The sequence below is a fragment of the Lissotriton helveticus genome, chromosome 1_1, assembly GCF_964261635.1.
Source record: "Lissotriton helveticus chromosome 1_1, aLisHel1.1, whole genome shotgun sequence".
Taxonomy (NCBI): domain Eukaryota; kingdom Metazoa; phylum Chordata; class Amphibia; order Caudata; family Salamandridae; genus Lissotriton; species Lissotriton helveticus.
The window spans coordinates 1,082,008,058-1,082,027,711 of NC_136057.1; the positions used below are offsets into that span (position 1 = coordinate 1,082,008,058).

At 44.0% G+C, this 19,654-nt stretch overlaps 1 protein-coding gene across 5 annotated transcripts in view; it reads right to left on the reverse strand.

Annotated features, from left to right (window-relative positions):
• Positions 1–19,654, reverse strand: part of CFAP54 (cilia and flagella associated protein 54) — a 2,603,731-nt gene that overhangs the window by 1,444,463 nt on the left and 1,139,614 nt on the right. For all 5 annotated transcript variants that reach the window (XR_013608312.1, XR_013608313.1, XM_078677994.1 and 2 more), the window contains exon 34: positions 17,056–17,286. Coding sequence is in view for 3 of the 5 variants with exons in the window: in XM_078677994.1 (XP_078534120.1) it covers positions 17,056–17,286 (231 nt within the window). In the remaining 2 variants the exon portion in view is untranslated. The remainder of the gene's footprint in view (positions 1–17,055; positions 17,287–19,654) is intronic.

The window sequence follows — 19,654 nt, forward strand, 5'->3', positions numbered from 1 at the left end:
ACCGGCGTCAATGGAGTCGGCGTCGTGCGCTTCGGCGTCGACGACACCGGTGGTGTCGGAAAATGCCAATGCGGTGGTATAGCCGGCATAAAAGGCATGAAGGGCGCAGGGGCATAAGCCTGGGGAACAACCAAGTTAAAAGCCATAGGACCCATGGGACCAACAGGTGCACCAGACGGGAACATCTCCCTGGAATAGACACCAAACATGGCGTTCAGGAATTGAGAAGGATCCTGACATGGAGTTGGGAAATCAGGATATGGACCTCTGGGTTGTTCCTGAGGAGGTGGAGTCGATACGACGTCGACCTCTTCATCGAGTCCAGGAACCGGGGTCGACGAACCCGCAGGCACCGGAACTTCGACTTCACCAGCCCCCTGCTCCTCACCTTCATCCTCCTGACCAGAAGGATTGGATGGAACCGGAGAATGGACCTGCTTCTGAGATTCTGGTGAATTCGGATGTGAAGCCTCACCAGCAGAGTTATGATCTTCTGACTCTGAAACCTCTACTTCCTTACTCAGAAGCTTGACTTGGGACTTCGGCCTAGAACTAGAGTCCTTTCCAGAGTGATGACGTGACTCACGGCTCCTCTTCTTGTGCTTCTTCCTCGAAGACTTCTAAGCGTGAGCCGAAGACGACTCCGAGCGTGACCTCGAACGTGACCTCGAACGAGACCTCGACCTCGACTTCGATCGCAGAGATCGAGATTTCGAAGACTTCTTAACTTTCTTATTTTTAAGTCTTGCCACGAGGAGTTTCGTCTCTCTCTCTCTTAAAGCCTTCGGAGTCATCTTCTTGCAGCAAGGACAATCCTCAACGTCATGGTCGGAACTTAAGCACCAGACACAGCATTCATGAGGATCGGTGATAGACATAGTCTTGCCACATTCGCCGCAAGCTTTAAATCCAGTTTTCTTCGACGACATCTCGAAAAATATCAAGATAGACACAATAATAGGATAATAGAAACAAAGTTACTGTAAAGCTACAGTACGATCCCAGAAAACCGTTAGCGTCGACGACGCGGAAAAAAGGGAACTGATGTCATCACGCCGGCGTGGGCCTATTATAGGCGTCGGTGACGTCAGCGGAGTCGCGTGCGATGCCGTGCCTCTGTGACGTCCGGATCCACGTCGGCGCGAAGCTACAAAAAGAATTTCCGAATGTTGCTGACGCAAGGGGATATTCACAAGGTGAGGAATCCACACGGCAGATGTATCTATCAGAAAAACAGGTAGCATTGGTGGACTTCAAAGCCATACTCGCTGAAGAGAAGGCCTTCTTTGCAGATTGTTCAAGTTTCTTGGAATCCCTGTCAGCAGGAGCCTGCAGAAAGGCACCCGTGGACTGCTTTGAACAAGAAAGCCTGCACCACCAGACTTTCAGGAGAAGGATGACAAGAAAGGACCACAGGATCTCCTGGAGCAGGTCTGTACCTTCTGGACACCGACCTTGAAACTGCAGGAGCAGAAAAAGGATGGCGCCACACCTCAAGGATTGGCTCAGTCAAGGCACCATTGAACGGCAAAAGAGGTTCAACCACAGAGGACGGAGAATGAAGTACCTCTGTGAGCAAATTAGGCTTATACTCAGCCAAAGGGAGCTGCAGATCCAAGAAGAGCTCTGCAGCCTTCCATATCACAGTATGATAAGGTGCAACTGAGGGTGAAGCTTTCTGTGAAGTAAAGTCTGACTCCGGGCGGGTGTCGAGTCCACTCGCCTCACACATATCCTCAGCCTCATAAATTTCACCTTCCTCCATTCCTTCAGCCTAGTACTGCTCCTCTTCTATCAACGTCTGTGCTTCTCTCCTCAAGCGCATCTTCGGTTGCTGCGTCGGCGGCACCACACGTGGCGTTGGCGGCTCCGGGAACGGCGTTGAAGGAGGATCCGCAGGAGAAACTGGCGCCGAACGAATCCAGGAAGCAGATTCACCGGATGGAGTCGGGGACAGCCCCTACGGCGTCAATATACTCGGAGCTGGAAACTGCCAGGACAGGTCGTCGGCATGAATGGCACGAAGGGTGCCTGAGGATATTGGTGGGGCACACCCAAATTAAATGCCAAAGGACCCAAAGGTGCACCAAAAGGATATGAGGCCCTGGCAAACACGCCATACATCGCTTTTAAAAAATGCGAAGGATCTGAACCTGGTGCAGGAAAATGAGGATACTGAATCGGTTCGGGATCCAACGAGGCACCTCCGGAGGCTGACCCGCCGGGGCAACAGGCGGACCTGCAGGACCTGAAGGACCCTCAGTATCAGCCGGATTCGGCAAGCCTTGCGGAGTCGGCGAAAATCTTAGCGTCGGCGTCCCTTGTACGAAGGAGAATGAGTCGGAGTCACTTCAGGAGATACTGAAGGTGAAGGAGAGACCAAGAGCCAGATGTAGATCACCCAATACCGGTCAGTAACGGCTGAAATTACCGAATTTCGGCCGTTACTGTCCAGTATTGGGCTTTTTAGATGTAGGTGGCATTTTTGTAGGATTCGGTATTTTACCGAATCGGTAATTTAAGGATTCGGTAAAATACCGAATTCTTAACATACCGATTCGGTAAATTACCGAATCCAGGATGTAGGGAGCACTCAAGTTAGTGCATTCCTCAGTTAAGGATTCATTATTTACCACCAAATACAAGTTAGTGGTAAATAATGAAAACCTTTGAAAAAGCATTTTTTTGGCTTTTCCAACAGTGCCATGTTGCAGACATACACAATTGAGGGGTGCAACAGGGTGTCAAAGTGACACCCTGCCACCCTTCAATGTATTCCCCCTTTTACCTAATCTGTATTTACCGATTCAGAGGCCCATAAGAATGAATGGCAATTACCGAATCGGTAAATACCGATTCGGTAAATACCAAATTTTACAAAATCGGTAAAATTTTGCGAAAAATTACCTACATACTATTTACCTATTCTTAAATACCGAATCGGTATGATTCGGTATTTAAGAATAGGTCAATAGTATTTACCTACATCTGTCCCCAAGTCCTTTTCTCGCAGTCGAGGACTTGGAAAAGGCTACCTTGAAACAACAGCCTTCGATGAACGGCGTCGAGACCCATGCCTCTTCTAATTCTTGTGCTTCCTCTTCGAGTCATGTGAAGTCGACGACCTCGAACGTTTTCGACCCCTTTTTTCTTTTCTTACTTTAGCCATGTACAGCTTGGCGTCCTGTTCCTTCAAGGCCTTGGGGTTCATTTTGCGACAGCAAGAACATCCCTCGACGTCATGATCTGACGATAAACACCACAGACAGTCCTCATGGGGGTCAGTGATCGACATATGACCCCCGCACTCTCTACAGGGCTTGAAACCCGACTTTCTCAGAGCAGGCATGACAAAACCACAGAAGGAAACGAGCCAAAAACAAAGTATCTAGCAGAAAGTATGGAGAGTCCCAGAAAAACCGTTAGCGTTGACAATGCGGAAAAAAGGAAACTGACGTCATCACGCCGACGCGGTCCTCTTATGGCTCCGGTGATGTCATGCGGAGCCGAGTGTGTATCAGTATAGAAGTTGGTTTCCCAGCCTTCCTGCCTTTTCTCTTGGAGATTTCTTGGGTCATTATACCATGCCCCAATACCTATTTTTCAACGTGGGCTTTGCTCTGTACTCAGGTTTTTACACAAACCCATTCAGGTATTTCCAGCATGAATTCTCATCTCTAACTCAGCCCATGCAGAGATCTCCAGATCATTCTCTAGCAGGCATTTAAATGGGATGGCAGATGACATGACCACCTTATTTTGGCCAGCAACCCCTTCACATTCCAAGGTCACCAGAGACACACGGTGAACCTTGATGATATTGTCAGCATTGATTACTCAATATGTCTGTCCAGTTAAGTCGTATTCTGAGGATATCAGTTTTACAGTCACCATGGTGAAACTCGCACCTGTGTCTCAGTGCTTCTACGTCAATCCCATTAATGAGTGGCTTCTGTCTGTATTTCTTCAGGTCACTGGGCCAGACAGCTAGGGTAGCCATATCCACCCCACCCTCTGAGACTAAAATAGCTTCAGTGTGCTCTCTGACTTGGTCAGGGCACAACAGGGATCCCTTCTGGAGACTAGCAACCCTGAAGGTGCTGCACTAGAGGGAACCCTTTTTTGGGCAGATAGAGTCCCCAGTTTTAGTTTTGGTGTCCATTCTGCTAACAGAAATGGAGTAAGACATTTTGGGATCCCAGTTTTTACCGTGGTACCCACTCTTGCATTGGGAAGAGTCTCAGGCCCCACCCTCCTGAACAGGTTTCTGGGGCCCTTTTGAAGTTTCTTTAAGTTTTACCCTTTGGTGTCCCACGTTTTTCCCCTGGGGGGAAGCACCATCCACTTTCTTGTGGTCACCCCCATCATTGGACTTCTTAGACACCCTTGTGTTGACCCAGTTCCTAGCCTTTTTCCCCAACTTTTTAGGCGAGACTAACTCTAAGTCTGCTAGTACTGATGCAGTTTTTCAGAAGTGCAATCACTCAACAGATGCTCCTTCATAATCAAATTAGAGTGACCCTCGTAATCATGCATCCTATGGCCCTTCAACCTACTAGGTGTAATGTTTTGACTGAGAAGTCAACAAAGTCTACCCAAGATTTACTCGAGGTTTTGTGAGTCTCCCTGAACTTAACCGGTACTCTTCATTTGTGAGACCAAAGCCTCCAATCAGGGTGCCTTTCATGAGGTCATAGGAGTCAGCTTCTTCCTCATCAAGTGTCAGGAGTCTGTCTAATCCTGCACTATCCTGAGAACAATATCCACAGTAGAGAGCCCCTGTGTCTATGGTGTAACTTACTCATTTTTAAATCCATCTCAAAGTCTGTGAAACACTTTGTAATATCAGGGCAATCCCTTCGGGGATTTTTGGGATCAAAGGATTCCTCCTTCAACCTATTTAGTTTATTGCTGCTAATACTCATGGGTTCTAGACCTATCTCAGCCCCCTCTCTTTCTATTGCCAGGATTATGGCTTCAAGGGCTGCTCTTTTGGCTAGTCTTGCAAGATATACATATTTTTCATCTAGTTCTTCTATGTGCCTGGAGTGGCTTGACCTATCCCCAGAAGGGGAAGGTACTCTAGGTAAATGTTTAGGATATGGGTTCTTGTCTGGATTCTCATACTGTCTTGTTAGGATGGGGCGGGGTGCTACCCCCTTGAGTACTGATTACAGTCTCATGACCACTGTCTACCCCCTCTTCAGGGATGCCAGGACTTTTTTTCCAACTGGGCTGCATCAAATTCAGAAAGGGCCTCCAGTAGCAACTTTACTGGCTTTACAGAGGTTTCTTAACTGCTACATACTAAGCTCCAGATAAGGGGTCAGGTTGAGTTCCTGTACGATCTCCTCTGATCAGGAGACATTCTTAGCACAGTTGGGACCTTTTGAAATAACTGCACAAAATTCGAAAAGAAGTTTAAAGGCCTAACTGACTAGTAAATGTTTTAAACTTCTAATGCAATGGAATGGGGGACTAAACATAAGGCCCTAACAATTCCAAATTAGAACAAGCACTGGCATAGCCAATAGGTCTCGCCTTTGGGACCTTATTCGTGTTTAGCCATGCAACAGTTGATGTTGTTGCACCAAGGATATTATGCTGGATAACTAAACACTTACAAGGTCCCAAAGGCGAGACCTGTTGGCTATGCCAATGCTTGTTTTATTATCGTAGCTTGCTCTTTCCAGTTTACGTGAGAAGTTTTCTTCCTGCCCTTGTAGGATTTTCTCGCAGGCAGTTTTCACTTTTATTATTCGCAGGGAATATTCATGGGGGATGACAAGTCACGGTAAACCAATCCAGAAACAATGTGGTGAAACAACACTTACCTGTTACCTTTTCTGTTACCTTTTCTTTGTCTAGGGCGCCACCGTGGCAAATATCTGGTCCAAGTCGAAAGGATCTTAAATTCTAGCAAATGTTGACAAAACTTGAAACAATCACGAAGCTAGCTCCCTGCATGCGCCCCCGCTGGGTATGCAATGTTCCATTGTCTGTTCTGCTATGGTTTGATATGCCCTGATGATCTGCCCTGTTAGCCGGATCACACTCCTGACACATGCACTTGTGAACAATGTAAAGATCTCCCATGAGCTCACAGCATCACATAAAGATGAATATATTTACAATCACTGGCATTTCAAATCATGACCTAAACACCAGACTAACTGGTGATACGTGCGTCTCCCATTGGAGGTTCCACCAGGCAAAACCTTCTCTGAGACTGTTGTGAAATACAGACTCCTGAAAAGTAATAGCCGTAGGCTACTTTCCTGTGGGTGTACAAAAAAGGTAGACCAGGTCATCCTGTAAAAACACTGGACTTGGTGCCTCTCTAACTAGCCTCTCTCTCCAGTGACTTGGCACTGTGTGCGAGAACTTCTAACTAAAGAACTATGGTGGCTCTGTTAGTTTCAACACAGACTCTTGTGACCATGCCTGTGACACTCTGAACTATTTTGGATGTGGATGTATTTTGATGAGATCAATTTGGAAAATGTTTGTGGCAGAATCAGCAATATGGGCTCACCTCACTGAGTTGCCTCACCTCGCACATAGGACTAGAGTGGACATTTATTCAACAGATTAAACTGCTTACTAACATCTGGCATCAATATCCCATTGACAAAATGGAAGTAAATACAATTTCTCTTGTAGGATAACTTCAACCCCACAGCTCCATGTTAGAAAAAATCTAGCACCTAGGTATATCTTGGTTTCAGATGTTTTTGGGTGCTGTGTAGCTCCTCATTTTGACTAGCCTAGATTATGTACCTATATACGAAGATCGGCCCTTCAAAGTAATAATCACTGTGCAGGTCTGGCTAGACTTTGGGTTTATTTTTTTGTTCTTTCCTGAGTCATGATGTATCGGAGTTCTAGCCCACTACCATGCCTTTAAATGCTCATGGGAAGTAACTTGATTACTCAACTGTACCACATCTCTGGTGCTTTCAAAACGGTCAATCATGCTGTATTCACTGACCATCTCTACTTTCTGGGCATTAGGGGAGCATCTCCCGCTTTGCTCAAATCATTTTTATCTGAGAGAGAACAATTTGTGGCCATGCATGGCTCTTTCCATCTCCCATGCAGGGTACCCCAGGGCTCTTCCCGGAGCCCTACCCTTTTTCAACTTTAGCCAATTTAATTTAAAAGTTTGAGCTTTTGGTGGTTAGGTACGCAGACGACACCCAGATTTTGGTCCTTGTGTCCGGAAGCACTGAGGTCTTAGCTTGCCAACTTCTACAGCTGCATGTCACTAGATGGCCAACAATTGGCTAAAGCTGAACTACTGTAAAACCGAAGTACTCCTGTTGGGTAACTCCATTTCCTTTTGGTCCCTGCTTAGTGGCCATCAGAATAAATCACTTTACCAGTTCTTGTCTCCAAAGTAAAAGATTTGGGGACTGTGTTTGACAACAAACTAGCATTTGACAAGCAGATAAATGCTGTGACTTCCACTTCTTTCTTTGTAATAAAGGTCTTGAGAATGGTTATTCCTTTCATCCCGCAAGATTTGCAGAAACTTGTTGTTACTGTCATCGTTCTTTTGAAACTGGACTATTGCAATGCCTTATACATTAATATGTAGCTTAGACTATTAAATTACAAGTCCTAGAAAATTCTTCAAGTGTTGCCTTAAACGCCCTACATGGGACAGGTCCAGATTATCTAAAGAGGAAGTTTATCTGGTATGCTTCCTTCAGGATCCTGCAATATTCTTCAGCATTTAATCTGACCATTCCAAAATACAAACGAGCCCATTGGGGCACAAGTTTTATCTACGGTACAGCTAAACAGTAGAATGTCCTACTGTTGCATCTGAAGAAATGCGCTAGTCTTATATCATTCAGGAAGTGCCTTAAAACTTGGCTTTTAATATTTAGTTTTAGAATCCCTTTTTTTTAAGAGTCCCTTTTTCTTTCGCTGTCTGGCAGCACCTAGATGCCTTTGGGCATTAGTGCACTTTCTAAATCCTATTTTCATTTAATTTCACCAGTACTTGTGGCTCTGACAGAGCTGGTACTGAAGGGCACAGATGGAGTGAGGAGCTGGTAAGAAGTGTCAGCAGCAAGTAGCGCTGGACCTTGTGAGGAGCTGGGGGAGATGGGCTGGTGCTGAGGGCCAGTTTGAGGAGCTGGGACCGATGGGGGGGTGGTTGGTGCTGATGGTCAGTGTGAGGAGCTGGGACCGATGGGGGGAGTTGCTGATGGACAGTGTGAGGAGCTGGGACCAATGGGGGGTGCTGAGGGACAGTGTGAGGAGCTGGGGCCGATAGGCTGGTGCTGATGGCCAGTGTGAAGAGCTGGGACCGATGGGGGGGGGGGTGCTGATGGACAGTGTGTGGAGCGGGGACTGATGGAGGGGGGTGCTGATGGACAATGTGATGAGCTGGGACCAATGGACAGTGGGAAGAGCAAGAGTTACTGGACAGTTTAACTAACGGCCACTGTGGGTAGTATGAGAAGACTGCAAAAAGTGTCATGAATTCACTTTGGTGTAAAGCCTGTCCTGCTAATCAAGCCACAAATACTCCTGTGCACCGCAGGAGTTTCTGCTTCCTCTGCACGGAGTTGCAGATCAAACACAAGTCCCCCCCACCCGCACCCCCCCTCTCCCCGTCATCCTAAAGCGAAGGATTTAAACATGCATCACTTACAATCCATCCAACCTCCCTGATCTAAAATGGAAGCCTTACTATCTCAATGTCTGCAAGACCCTGAAGGTCTCACAATCACACAACCCTGCAAAGCCAGGAACGAGCGACCCGCCACAACCTGCATAAGAGAGTCCTCAGCCCTCCCTTTATACAACATGCATGCAACACGAAGGGCATCATGGGACCCTGTGCACCACCGAAGGACAAACTCCCCTTCCTGTGGGCAATGAAAGAAAGAATCTAACCAGATCAACCACCAATGGACAGAACCATGACCACCGCCCGACTGTGGCGCCACACCCAGAACCCTCCAACTTGACAGGGCGGTGTAAGAGGCAATACACGAGGTCTGCACCTGGAGACACTTTTAGGAGGATGAACCGGGATGTAAGAGCACAATCCACTGAGCCCATTTGACACGGCACACACTTCACCAGACTCTGATTCACCCTTCCCCTTAATCCACCAAGAGGGGGACAAAAAGCCAATGGGTTTCACCTAGGAGTAGAGGGACCATGGCGGGTGTAGCGCCTATAGGGTTACTGCACTCAAAGGTGCTAACTTGAGTAATCATAGAAAAGGGCAGTGTTCAGTAAAACTGTGATTAAAGTACGTTCTTTCCTGTAAGGACAAGCAGTTGGCTGGGCTGTAGGATTATTATGTCTGATTTTTTAATGCTGAGCGCCGAGTTTAAACACCTCACACTAGTTCCCTGAGAAGCTCAGGACTACTGGTCACTCAAGCTGCACTGAAAGTGGAGTGCGCAAAGAGCTATACTTGGCCTAGTTCCAAAAGCCATACTAGGACCGGCACCACGACATCACATCAATAGCAAACTACCTCAACTCCCACAATTGAGGCCCAGTAGCCCACCACCTGCCCCCTTTTTGTCAGGGCAGAATTTGGTTTCCGGCCCGGCTCTAAGAATGGACAACGTAGTAAAGAAAGACAAAAAATATACCAGGAAGAAAAGACAAAATAATGCAAAGCGTGCACATTTTTGGAGAGAAAAGCTGATCGATTAGAAGAGGTCCCCTCCTAAGCAGCGCATGCGCCCTGCATAGGCATTGTTTTCTATTGCAAGGCGTGCACGTTTGGCGATTCCCTTGCGAGAGCGTGCGGCGCCATGTGTTAGCAATTATTGCGCTCACTCCGGCAAGGGAATCGTTGCTGGTCCCTGATCTCGGCTGCACTCCCCCCACCTTGTTTGTGTTGTGCGCAAAAATTAGTAAAAATGAAAAAAATTGACAAATTGCAAAAATATTTTTGACCTAATGTCAGTTGCAGACCACCTATTGACCAAGTGGTATCAGTCTTGTATCCCACCGCTGATCCACCAATGTATGAAGCTGGCTTTTTATGAAGTAGTGCCAATGTAAGGGCGAAACATGCAAAACACCCAGATGACACTTTTTGGTTTATAGGGATTACTTTAATAATCTCAAGTTCTCTATTTGTGGCTGTATGGTTGATCAAAGAGGAGTGTTAAGCATTTGTGGTAAATGCAATAGGTCTCACGTGTGTTTGAATTAGAGCTATGGGCATTGTAAATGGCAAGGTCTTTTACCTATATGTTATGGAATGCCTGTATGTGGTGTGTACTGGAATTATGTGTGTTGGATTTGACTAGTTAGTTGTGTAATTGTGTGGCATAGAATTTGTGGCAGGGAATGGATTTGTGTAGTGGAATGATGTGGAATGGTGTGTTATGGAATTATATGGGTAGTAAGTATGTGGTATTTAGTATACTTATGTCAAATGGGACAGTGTAATGGAGTGTAATTATGTGGAATGGCATTTTGTGTTGTGGAGTGGTATGTAGTGGAGTTTGCTATATGATGTGCAGTTGAATTTTGTGGCACATTGTGTAAACGCGTGGTGTGGATTAGATGTATCTGGTGTGCTGTGTAATTGTGTTGCTGAGTTGTAGTATGTGGTTTGGTGTCGAATTATGTGGTGTGGATAGCAAATGTGTGGAGCTGAATTGTGTGGTGTGGAACTGTCTGTATAGCCTTACCTGTTTGGTGACAAAAAAGAAGAAATAGGTAGGAGTTAAACTTCAGACCTGTGTGTTTGGGGGTAAAGAAAAAAGTGTTAGAGCTACTGGCATTGAAATGTAAATGTTTCTTATCTATATGTTGTGTATTGCAGTGGATGTATGTGTTGTGGAATTATGTGATTTGGAATGTATTGTGTGGCATGGAATTGTGTGGTGTAGAGTGGGGTTGTGTGTTGGAATTATGTGGTATGGTGTGCAGTTGTATTTGGATAGTAATTATGCATTTTGAGTACATTGGAATTATGTGGAGTGGTATTGTGTGTAATTATGATGATTGGTATTTTGTGTTGTATAGTGTTATGTAGAGGAGTTTAATTATGTGGTGCGTTGTTGAATTTTATTGGATGATGTTGAATTATGTGTTGAAAATTGGATATATGTGGTGTGTAGTGAAATTGAGTTGTGGAATAATGTTTTTGTATTTTAATTATGTGGTGTGGAATGGATTTGTGTGGAGTTGAATATATCGCATGGAACAGTGTAGTATAGAGTGAAATTATGTTGAGTGGAATTATGTGGCATAATTATGTGGCACCGCCTGACTTATGTGGATTGTTATGTGGTATAATGTGGGTTTTGGGGTGTATAAATGTGGTATTGAGTAGTGTGTAATTAGGTGGAGTAGAATTATGTGGTGTTTAGTGGTATTATGTGGATTGTAATTATGCTGCGTGGTGGTATGGTATGGATTGGCGTTGTACTGAGTGGCGCTGCATGACTACATGTCTTAGAAAATGAAAATAAATCCTGGCTTGGATGAGCCCACACAGTGAGTTAGGAAACGGGCTCAGTTTAGTCGAGTCTCTGTTGGGATGTAAAGCACAAATATGGGCCAGGCAACACATGGAATGCAAGAAGGGCGGAGGCATGCTGGTAAAGTGCCTGTTAAGTTTCTGCCTCCAAGCCGTTGGCTGGTCTCAGGAGGAGGACACTTTGAACAATATGTCATTGGGAGGCCACATAATCACTCACACCATCGAAACCCCACAAAGAAGAATATTTTAGAAGAGGACACCGAGCCACCAAAGGAAAAAAAATAGATCACTGTCACAAAAGTGGAATTAAAGAGAAAAATATTGTTGAAGGCTAGAGATGCAGCCTTTACAAACCTGTCACCTCAATGGAAATTATTTTAAAATGCCATTTGATGAGGGACTACTGAAGAGACATTCTCTAGCAAAAGCGCAATGCTGGCAGCAGGAAGAGGGTAAGGGCCACTGCCTGAGATGTCACTGGCATGGTAGGGGCATGATTAAACATCAAGGAGGATCTGAGCAAACTGCAAACTGAGCAATAACTTTTCAGCCATAGTAGAAGTGATGAGGAATAGCAGCATGGACATTGTTTTGTAATGTAATTGCGGTTATACAGTGCTCAATATCGATCTCTAGCCGTTGACGTGCTTTGTATACACATGAGCGAGCAATTTAAAACATTGAGATGTCTGAATTAGTGGAAATGTAACCAGGATAGGAGATGGCACGACAGCAAAGCACAGCTGGCCGACTGGAATAATAAACATGAGCGAAAACAATAGCATTTGTAATTTCAGAGGCTTCTCTGACGTTGAGAAATAAAATGTAATTTATTGCATGCAATGCTAATTAAGTAGGAAAGAAACAAAGGATGTTGAAACTATACATTTGGAAGATTGTTTTGCTGGTGCAAGAAACTACGGAACACAACAGTCACAGCAGACTAAACGTTGTCACATGGAGTGCAGGGTGGAGGAATATACTGTTAGATCTTAAAATTGTGTCTTCACTTGGTCCTTAAGCAGGCATTGTAATGAGCAAAATCGGCAAACATGTCTGCCGTGTGGACCTGATAAGATCAGATCTTGCATCTAGGCTTTGGAGATGGTCCAAAGAAGCACACAGTGCTTGACAGCAACCAGAAGAGCGCCAGCATAGGGCCTAAATGCAAAAAGCACATGCATGGCATAGATGGGGGAAGGAGGAGGAATAATGGCATGTGCGGGGGAAGGAGGGATCATATTTAAAAGTTATAGCGTGGCCCGAGTTACTAGAACATGACGAATCTGATAGAGCGTCATGTTATTCTGAAAATTGTAGGGGTGCATCATAATCACTGATAGTCAGTACCCACATATTTAAAGGAATGTATTAACGTGTAGTCATTAGAAATGTAGTACTAAAGCAGCATATATTAGTGCAAATAGAAATGTAATTATGCTCTTTATGGAGATCAATGTAGTGTTTAATCGAAAATGTATTTTAGATGTTGCATAATGAATTAGTTCATGTATAAAGTGATGCATTAAGGGTAAACGTGCAGCATATTAAAGTCTGCACGTGTAGCTTTGCTTATTATGTATGTAGAGTAATGAAATCAATGTTTATAAGGTGATCTTAGAGATGTATGTTCAAACGTGTAAAGGCCTTGTTGATTCTCTATGCTTTGCAATGCGAGGTCTGTTCGTGATTTCTTATGTTAACTGAATATTGCAGGCCTGAAACGTATTTTCTTTGGGAAGGCTCTCGATTGAAGGTAGTCAGCAGATTTTGTGTGTGTGCAAGGTTGCTTCGCTCACATGCTTCTTGTTGCAGGTGCAAGGACACACATCTCGTTAGGCAGAATAACCCTTTTGTTTTAGAAGTTAGAATGGTAGGAGAAGCCGCCATGGGAGTATACAGGAATGCAGATATGATACTTTCAGCGGAGAAGGTGCCTGGGACCCAAGGACACATCAACGGTTTCTGGATGAAGTCAGAGGTTCGATGGAAGTGTACAGGAAAGAAGACCTGTCCAAAGGAGCGTGTAGAGGGTGTGTTCTACTGTTTTGTGTTTTTGTTTTAGGAACAGTGCCCCCGAGGGTGGAGGAGATGAGGACTAGAGGAGAAGCTAGAAGGAGCATCCTAGAAAGAGCTCTGTAGCTTTGGCTATTTACCTATGCAAGTGAGTGTACTTCTGAGCAAGTCCTCACTACTGACACCTTTTCTCTCTTGCTTGGGAATGATGCTAAGTAGGGATGTCACTTTAGCGACAATGTGGGGACAGATTAATTGCTTTTCTGTTTAGGTTAATAAATACTAAAATAGAGATTGGAGCAGTCATCGCGTGCCTGATGCTTTTAGAATTAACTATTCTTCTTATTCTGATTCGGATGAGACTCTTGGGTAGGATTATGTTTGTATTAGTCCCCATTTACTTCCTTAACCTTGTGTTGAGGTGTTTGTATGTTCAGTTATTTTTGGCTTTCTAATAGATCCTTTAACATTTGATTTCAGAGTCAGTGATCCTTTAGAGTTACCAGATTGATTTGATTGATTATGTAGTAAATTTGAGTTTTTCCCCTTTACACTTCTTAGCATATAATAAAGATCCAGTCGACTGAGGATTCTTATAAATTGGTAAGATAAAATAAAAGATAAGATAAGAATCCGGCGTTATCAAAGCACGAAGAGTTTTGCAAGCCGTGCATACCCACGGGGCTACTATTGGTTACTGCTTTAATAAAAGTAAATATATTGTGTAGAAAATATGTGCGCTGTTCAAGGGTAAGAAATTAATGTTTGCCCGGTTAATAAATGCAAAGGAACGCCACTGAATGACGAGAGAGGTCGGGGCTAAAGCAACACGGACACCATCGAGCCCAAAATCAATGTGGTGGTGTAGTTGAATGCAAATGAAAGTCACGGCATGAGGAGGGCAGGGCTGGGCTAAGCAATACGGATACTCGCCATTAATAAATAAAGGTTCAGGAAAGTAGCACCAAAACTGTAATGCACCCATAAACACAATGCAAATGAACAGCATGACGAAGGAAGGGAGCGGCTAAAGGCAACACATACACATCAGCGAGCCCAAAATGATCGCGGCGCCGTTAATAAATGTGCACGCCCATGCTGTGTCTGAGGTGGGAGGGGGCTGAACAAATAATATTCCAAGCACGCGAGCCAGGAAAGGAAAGGCAGCTCAGCAGCCATCAGCTTAGCACAAGCACTGCTGGAGGACAGCTGAGCACCACGCTGCTCGTGTCCTGCTTGGAACAGCTGGTAAGATAAAACATGAAAAAACAGGCAATTACTGAAAGCTACAGAAAAACCTGTGTCCGATATCGGTTTCCCCACATCGTGATGTAATCCGAGCATTTTCTTTTTAAAATATCGATGAAATTGGAATGGAATGGTTTATTAACATAAAGGTATATTTTTGGCCAACCGGCGCGCATCAAGACTTGAAGCTGCCATGACTGGTTGTTAAAAAAACAAGAATTGTCCTGGCACCTTCGAAAGTGAAAGCGCGCACAGCCTGCTGAAAGTAAACAAAGTACGTCGTCCTGCCTCAAGTAGGGCAAACTCAATAAAGAATCAAGGGCCAGATGTAGGAGCCCAAATACCGGTCGGTAACGGCCGAATTCGGCCGTTACCGACCGGTATTTGGTGATTGAGATGTAGGGGCATCATTTTACAGATTCGGTAGATTTACTGAATCGGTAAATTTACCGAATCTGTAAAATACCGAATCTGTATTTTTACCGAATCGGTAACTTCCAGATGTAGGTGGGACTCTTCTGAGTCCCAAAGGCCTTTCAGATTCGGTATTTTACCACCCAATCCAATTGGGTGGTAAAATATCGAATCCAGGTGTGCATGCACATGTGTGCATGCACACCTATGCCATGTGACAGACAGACATGCCCTTAGGGCATGTCTGTGTGCCACATGGCACACATGCCTGTATTTGGGGTGCTAGAAGGTGTCAAAGTGACACCCCTTTCTGAAATCGGTATTTACCGATTCTGTAAATACCGATTCGGTAATGCCCATTGATTCCTATGGGCTTCAATGCCCATAGGAATCAATGGGCATTACCGAATCGGTATTTACAGAATCGGTAAATACCGAATCTTAAAACGATTCGGTATTTACCGAGTCTGTATTACCTACATCCCCCCCTCTATTTTACCACTTCTTAAATACCGAATCGGTATGATTCGGTATTTAAGAAGTGGTAAAATAGAATTACCAACATCTGGCCCTTAGTGCTTGTGGTGTAAGAACCGAAGTAAAGGGACCAATAACCATGAGAGGACACAGTCGTATTAAGGAGGGACTAACAAGCCTATTTAGGAACCAGAAGCCAGCATTTACGAAGGACAAACACACAAGCCAATGAAAAAGATGGGGTAGTGGGCGGAGCTTCTCTGCCGTACTGAACTACCACGGATCTATCCTAGAGAAGCACTTGCGCACTGACTCTAGGCTCGACCTAAAAACGGATTACATTTAAGTCACTTTGTATTGCCTTCAAGGCACTGCATAGGCATGGCCCAGTTTACTTTTAGCATAGAGGTTGCCGATATGTTCCTCCACGACATCTCAGATCTTCATCTGCTTTTAATCTTGTCATCCCCAAAACAGCTCACTGGGGTGAAACGAGGACAAACTCTGGAACTCCCTCCCAATCTCTCTTAAGACTAAATGTGATCTTCTGTCTTTTCAGAAGACTTTAAAAACCTAATTGTTCAGCAATTCAGTCTTTGTTTCTGGACCACCTCTTAGTCAGATTCACAGGCGCCTAGACACCTTCGGGTAGTAGTGTGCGGTATAAATTTTCATTTAATTTCAACTATCAGCTGACTGTTAAATAAAATTGCGGGTTGCTTTTCAGAATCTCTGTTTTGAATATGCAAAGCTGCTCACTCTTCTCTTCCCTGCATGCTTCCCGTGCCTGCCATTTATGGTGCAGGACACATTAAAACAAGCAACGGAGCGAGAGTCACGGTGGGTGAGGGAGCAGTAAAACAGGCACCAGTAACACAACTGTGGCATTAAGAGGAGTTGGGAGGAAGAATACTATATTTGAATGTAAGCAGGTCTCGAAGAGGCAGCACCGGCGCTGTCAAGCTCGACCTAAAAACTTTAAACAAAGTAAATTAAAAAAAAATAAAGATTCAAAGATATATCAAAAGAAATTGAATGAAGTACAGAAAATAGAAGCAAAGATAAAAAGATGGAAGAATGAACGAAAGAAAAAATAAAGATGGAAGAAAATATGTTAAGAAAATGGGAAAAAGACAGAAGCAAAGAAAAAGAAAACAAATACAGAACTAAAAAAATTGTTAACTGTCACTAGGCTTATATTCTATTTAGTTGTGCACTTAGACTCCGACCTGTGGCTGTAAAATACTGGGCATTAGTATATCTTAGTAATCAAATAGGAATATAAAAAACATAATAATAGTGGAAACATTTATTTAAACAAATCAAATTGGGATTCGGAAAGAGGAAGATGACATGGCATAAAGAAAATGACTGTAAATGTATATTTCATAGACAGTGGGTTCTGAAAAGTACTGTACCTTTTTGTGCTTTGTGAGAGATCAAATTCATCCTTTGGCATCTGCTCCAGGTGTTTGTGAAGTAAACTAAAATGTGCAAAGGCCAAAATTATATTCATCTGAGATTTCCAGGGCATCTCCTCCATGCATGATTGATAAACTCTTTTGCGCTTTATATATCTCCTCACAATGGGAGTCAGCAGAACCACAAGGGTCGTAAAAGCTCGTTTTTCTACCTCTTCTGCAGATTTTCTGAAAATAAAGATTGTATTTAAAATGAGGAAATGAAGCACTAACTGGAAAACTCAGATGCATAAACTGTCAATTTTTAAGAACATGGGGAACTAATCTTGGTTCTTATTAGTCAAGTGTTTCTGAAATAGATAACTGATGAATTATTTTCCCTCAGTCCTGTCATTGAAAGCCATACAATAGGAATTTTGCATTGTGCAGTCATTCACACTCCACGAATAGCCTAAAGACAGCTTTTACTCCCCTGTTAATGTTGATAAAAATCAACTTTGCAGCCACCTCTCTTCAGTGTTCTGCTATTATTCTTCTGCCACTACAAGTCTATACATGGATAATTTTAATGCAGGGGAATTTAAGAGTTTCACTACTTTGTCCTCAGGTATGTGACAAAACTGCAAGGGAAGAGTTCGGTTTCTGCACATTCCTAACATCTACATGTCATAAAACTAGCCTGGGACACATTCCCTGTTCTATTAAACAATAATATTCTAAATTCTTAGTAAATGTCAGTTTATGAATGTGGAGGTTCTTAGGAGAGCATAAAACAGCATCACAACCATACAACATCTGAAACTGCCAGCTGAAGGAAAAATTGACGAACCTTTGAAAACTTTGGTTCGCAAGCATATATAGTTTTCCTCTGTAAATTCCTTATCTAGATATACTTCTGCTATCTTGCTGGGAAATTTAACCTTTGTAACGCTCTCATGGAGGACCACCTATTATCGACTAGTGTGTGGTGCTGACAAGACAAGAATTCTCTAGAGGATTTAAATGTCACATATGAATGAAATATTCAGAGAAATACCCACCACAGAGGCACTTGGAATACTCTAATGAGCATAGGTGGGATAGCAATATAATCTACATAGGATCCATCAGAAGCAACATTACTCAATAATAGTAAGATTGGTGTATAAATAAATTTTCCTCCTCAGATTGGTTTGCTTGCCCCTCATTAGAGCTACACATTTGGAAGGCAGAAATGTAACAGCACAAAATGCTAAAGGAAAAAAGTGGTCTGCCTTACAGACTGTATCCTAGTAAGAAAAATTGTGCAGCCACCCTCAATAGAATCTATAATAGTCTACTAAATTTGAGTTTTGTCAAATTCATAATCCCCTCTGAGTGCTTACTTGAATATATGCCTTTGGAGAGTCCTCCATAAGTAATAAGCAGTTACCTTTTTATGTGAAAACTAAGAGCTGTCCTAGAACATATACGGTTCACTGTCTCCTGGTGCTAGTGGTAGAAAGAAAACCTGCAGACAAACATATTGGTTTGAGAGAAAGTCTGTAGCAACAATGGGCAAAATAGAAGCTTCCATTCCCATGATCACTTTATCCTTTAAAAGGGAAGAGAATGGTATATCAGCACAAAATTACTTCAACTCAAATAGCCTTCAGACCGACATCATTAAAAGGAAAACTGTCATGGGAGTGGAGAAAAAGTTACTTACCAGTGATAATTATGGGCCTGATTTAGGTGTTGGTGGACGAGTTACTCCGTCACAACAGTGATGGATATCCCGCCTTAGGATAATATGGTATTTATATTTCGGCAGACAGGATATCCGTTACCGTTGTGACAGAGTAACCTATCCGCCAAAATCTAAATCAGGAACTGTTTCTGCTGGATACTCTATCTACCTGCAATTCCTCACCTGCAGAACTATTCCCAGGCATCAGACTGAATCCAAAAGCTTGATGCCGCCAGTAGAGGGCACTGGACCCAGTCAGCACCAGAAGTGGCATCAGGCAACGCCAACTTGTCCATATAGCGCCAGCTCAAGCACATCGGCGTCAGTTCCCATCCATTTTTTCCAAGCCTTCGATGTAAGAGGGCATAAAAAACTGTGTGAGTTTGTAGTACCAATATGCATAAATACAATGTGTTTTTATTTACTGTTCCTATATTTCATCCATCAAAATGGGGAGGTGGACATGTCAGGGAGAAATGGGCAAGTAGGGGGGCACTAGAGGGTGCACAAGCAGAATGGCCGCCATCTGGTGAGGCTCCTGCTACCTGGAACTTATATCCGTCATTTATCCTGAATAACTGGAATAACCTTTGTTGCAAAGTTGCCTACGTACGTCTAACATTGTTTCCTAACCTCGGTGAAAAATTGGGAGAGATCTGACGCTGTGTGGCCAAGAACCGAGGCACCGAACTTCCGACCGGGAGTGGCTCTGGAACTACATAGCTCGCTGTGGCCGGCAGCAGTTGGCAAGACAGTCTGGGGATTGCCACGAGGAGAGGAGGCTGCAGTGCCGGAGGCGGAAATCATAGGAACTGTGCCCAGCGGCCCCGCACGGTGAGAGCGCTCTGAGCAAGTGGTTTAGAGCAGAGGGGAAACACGCTCAGGTAT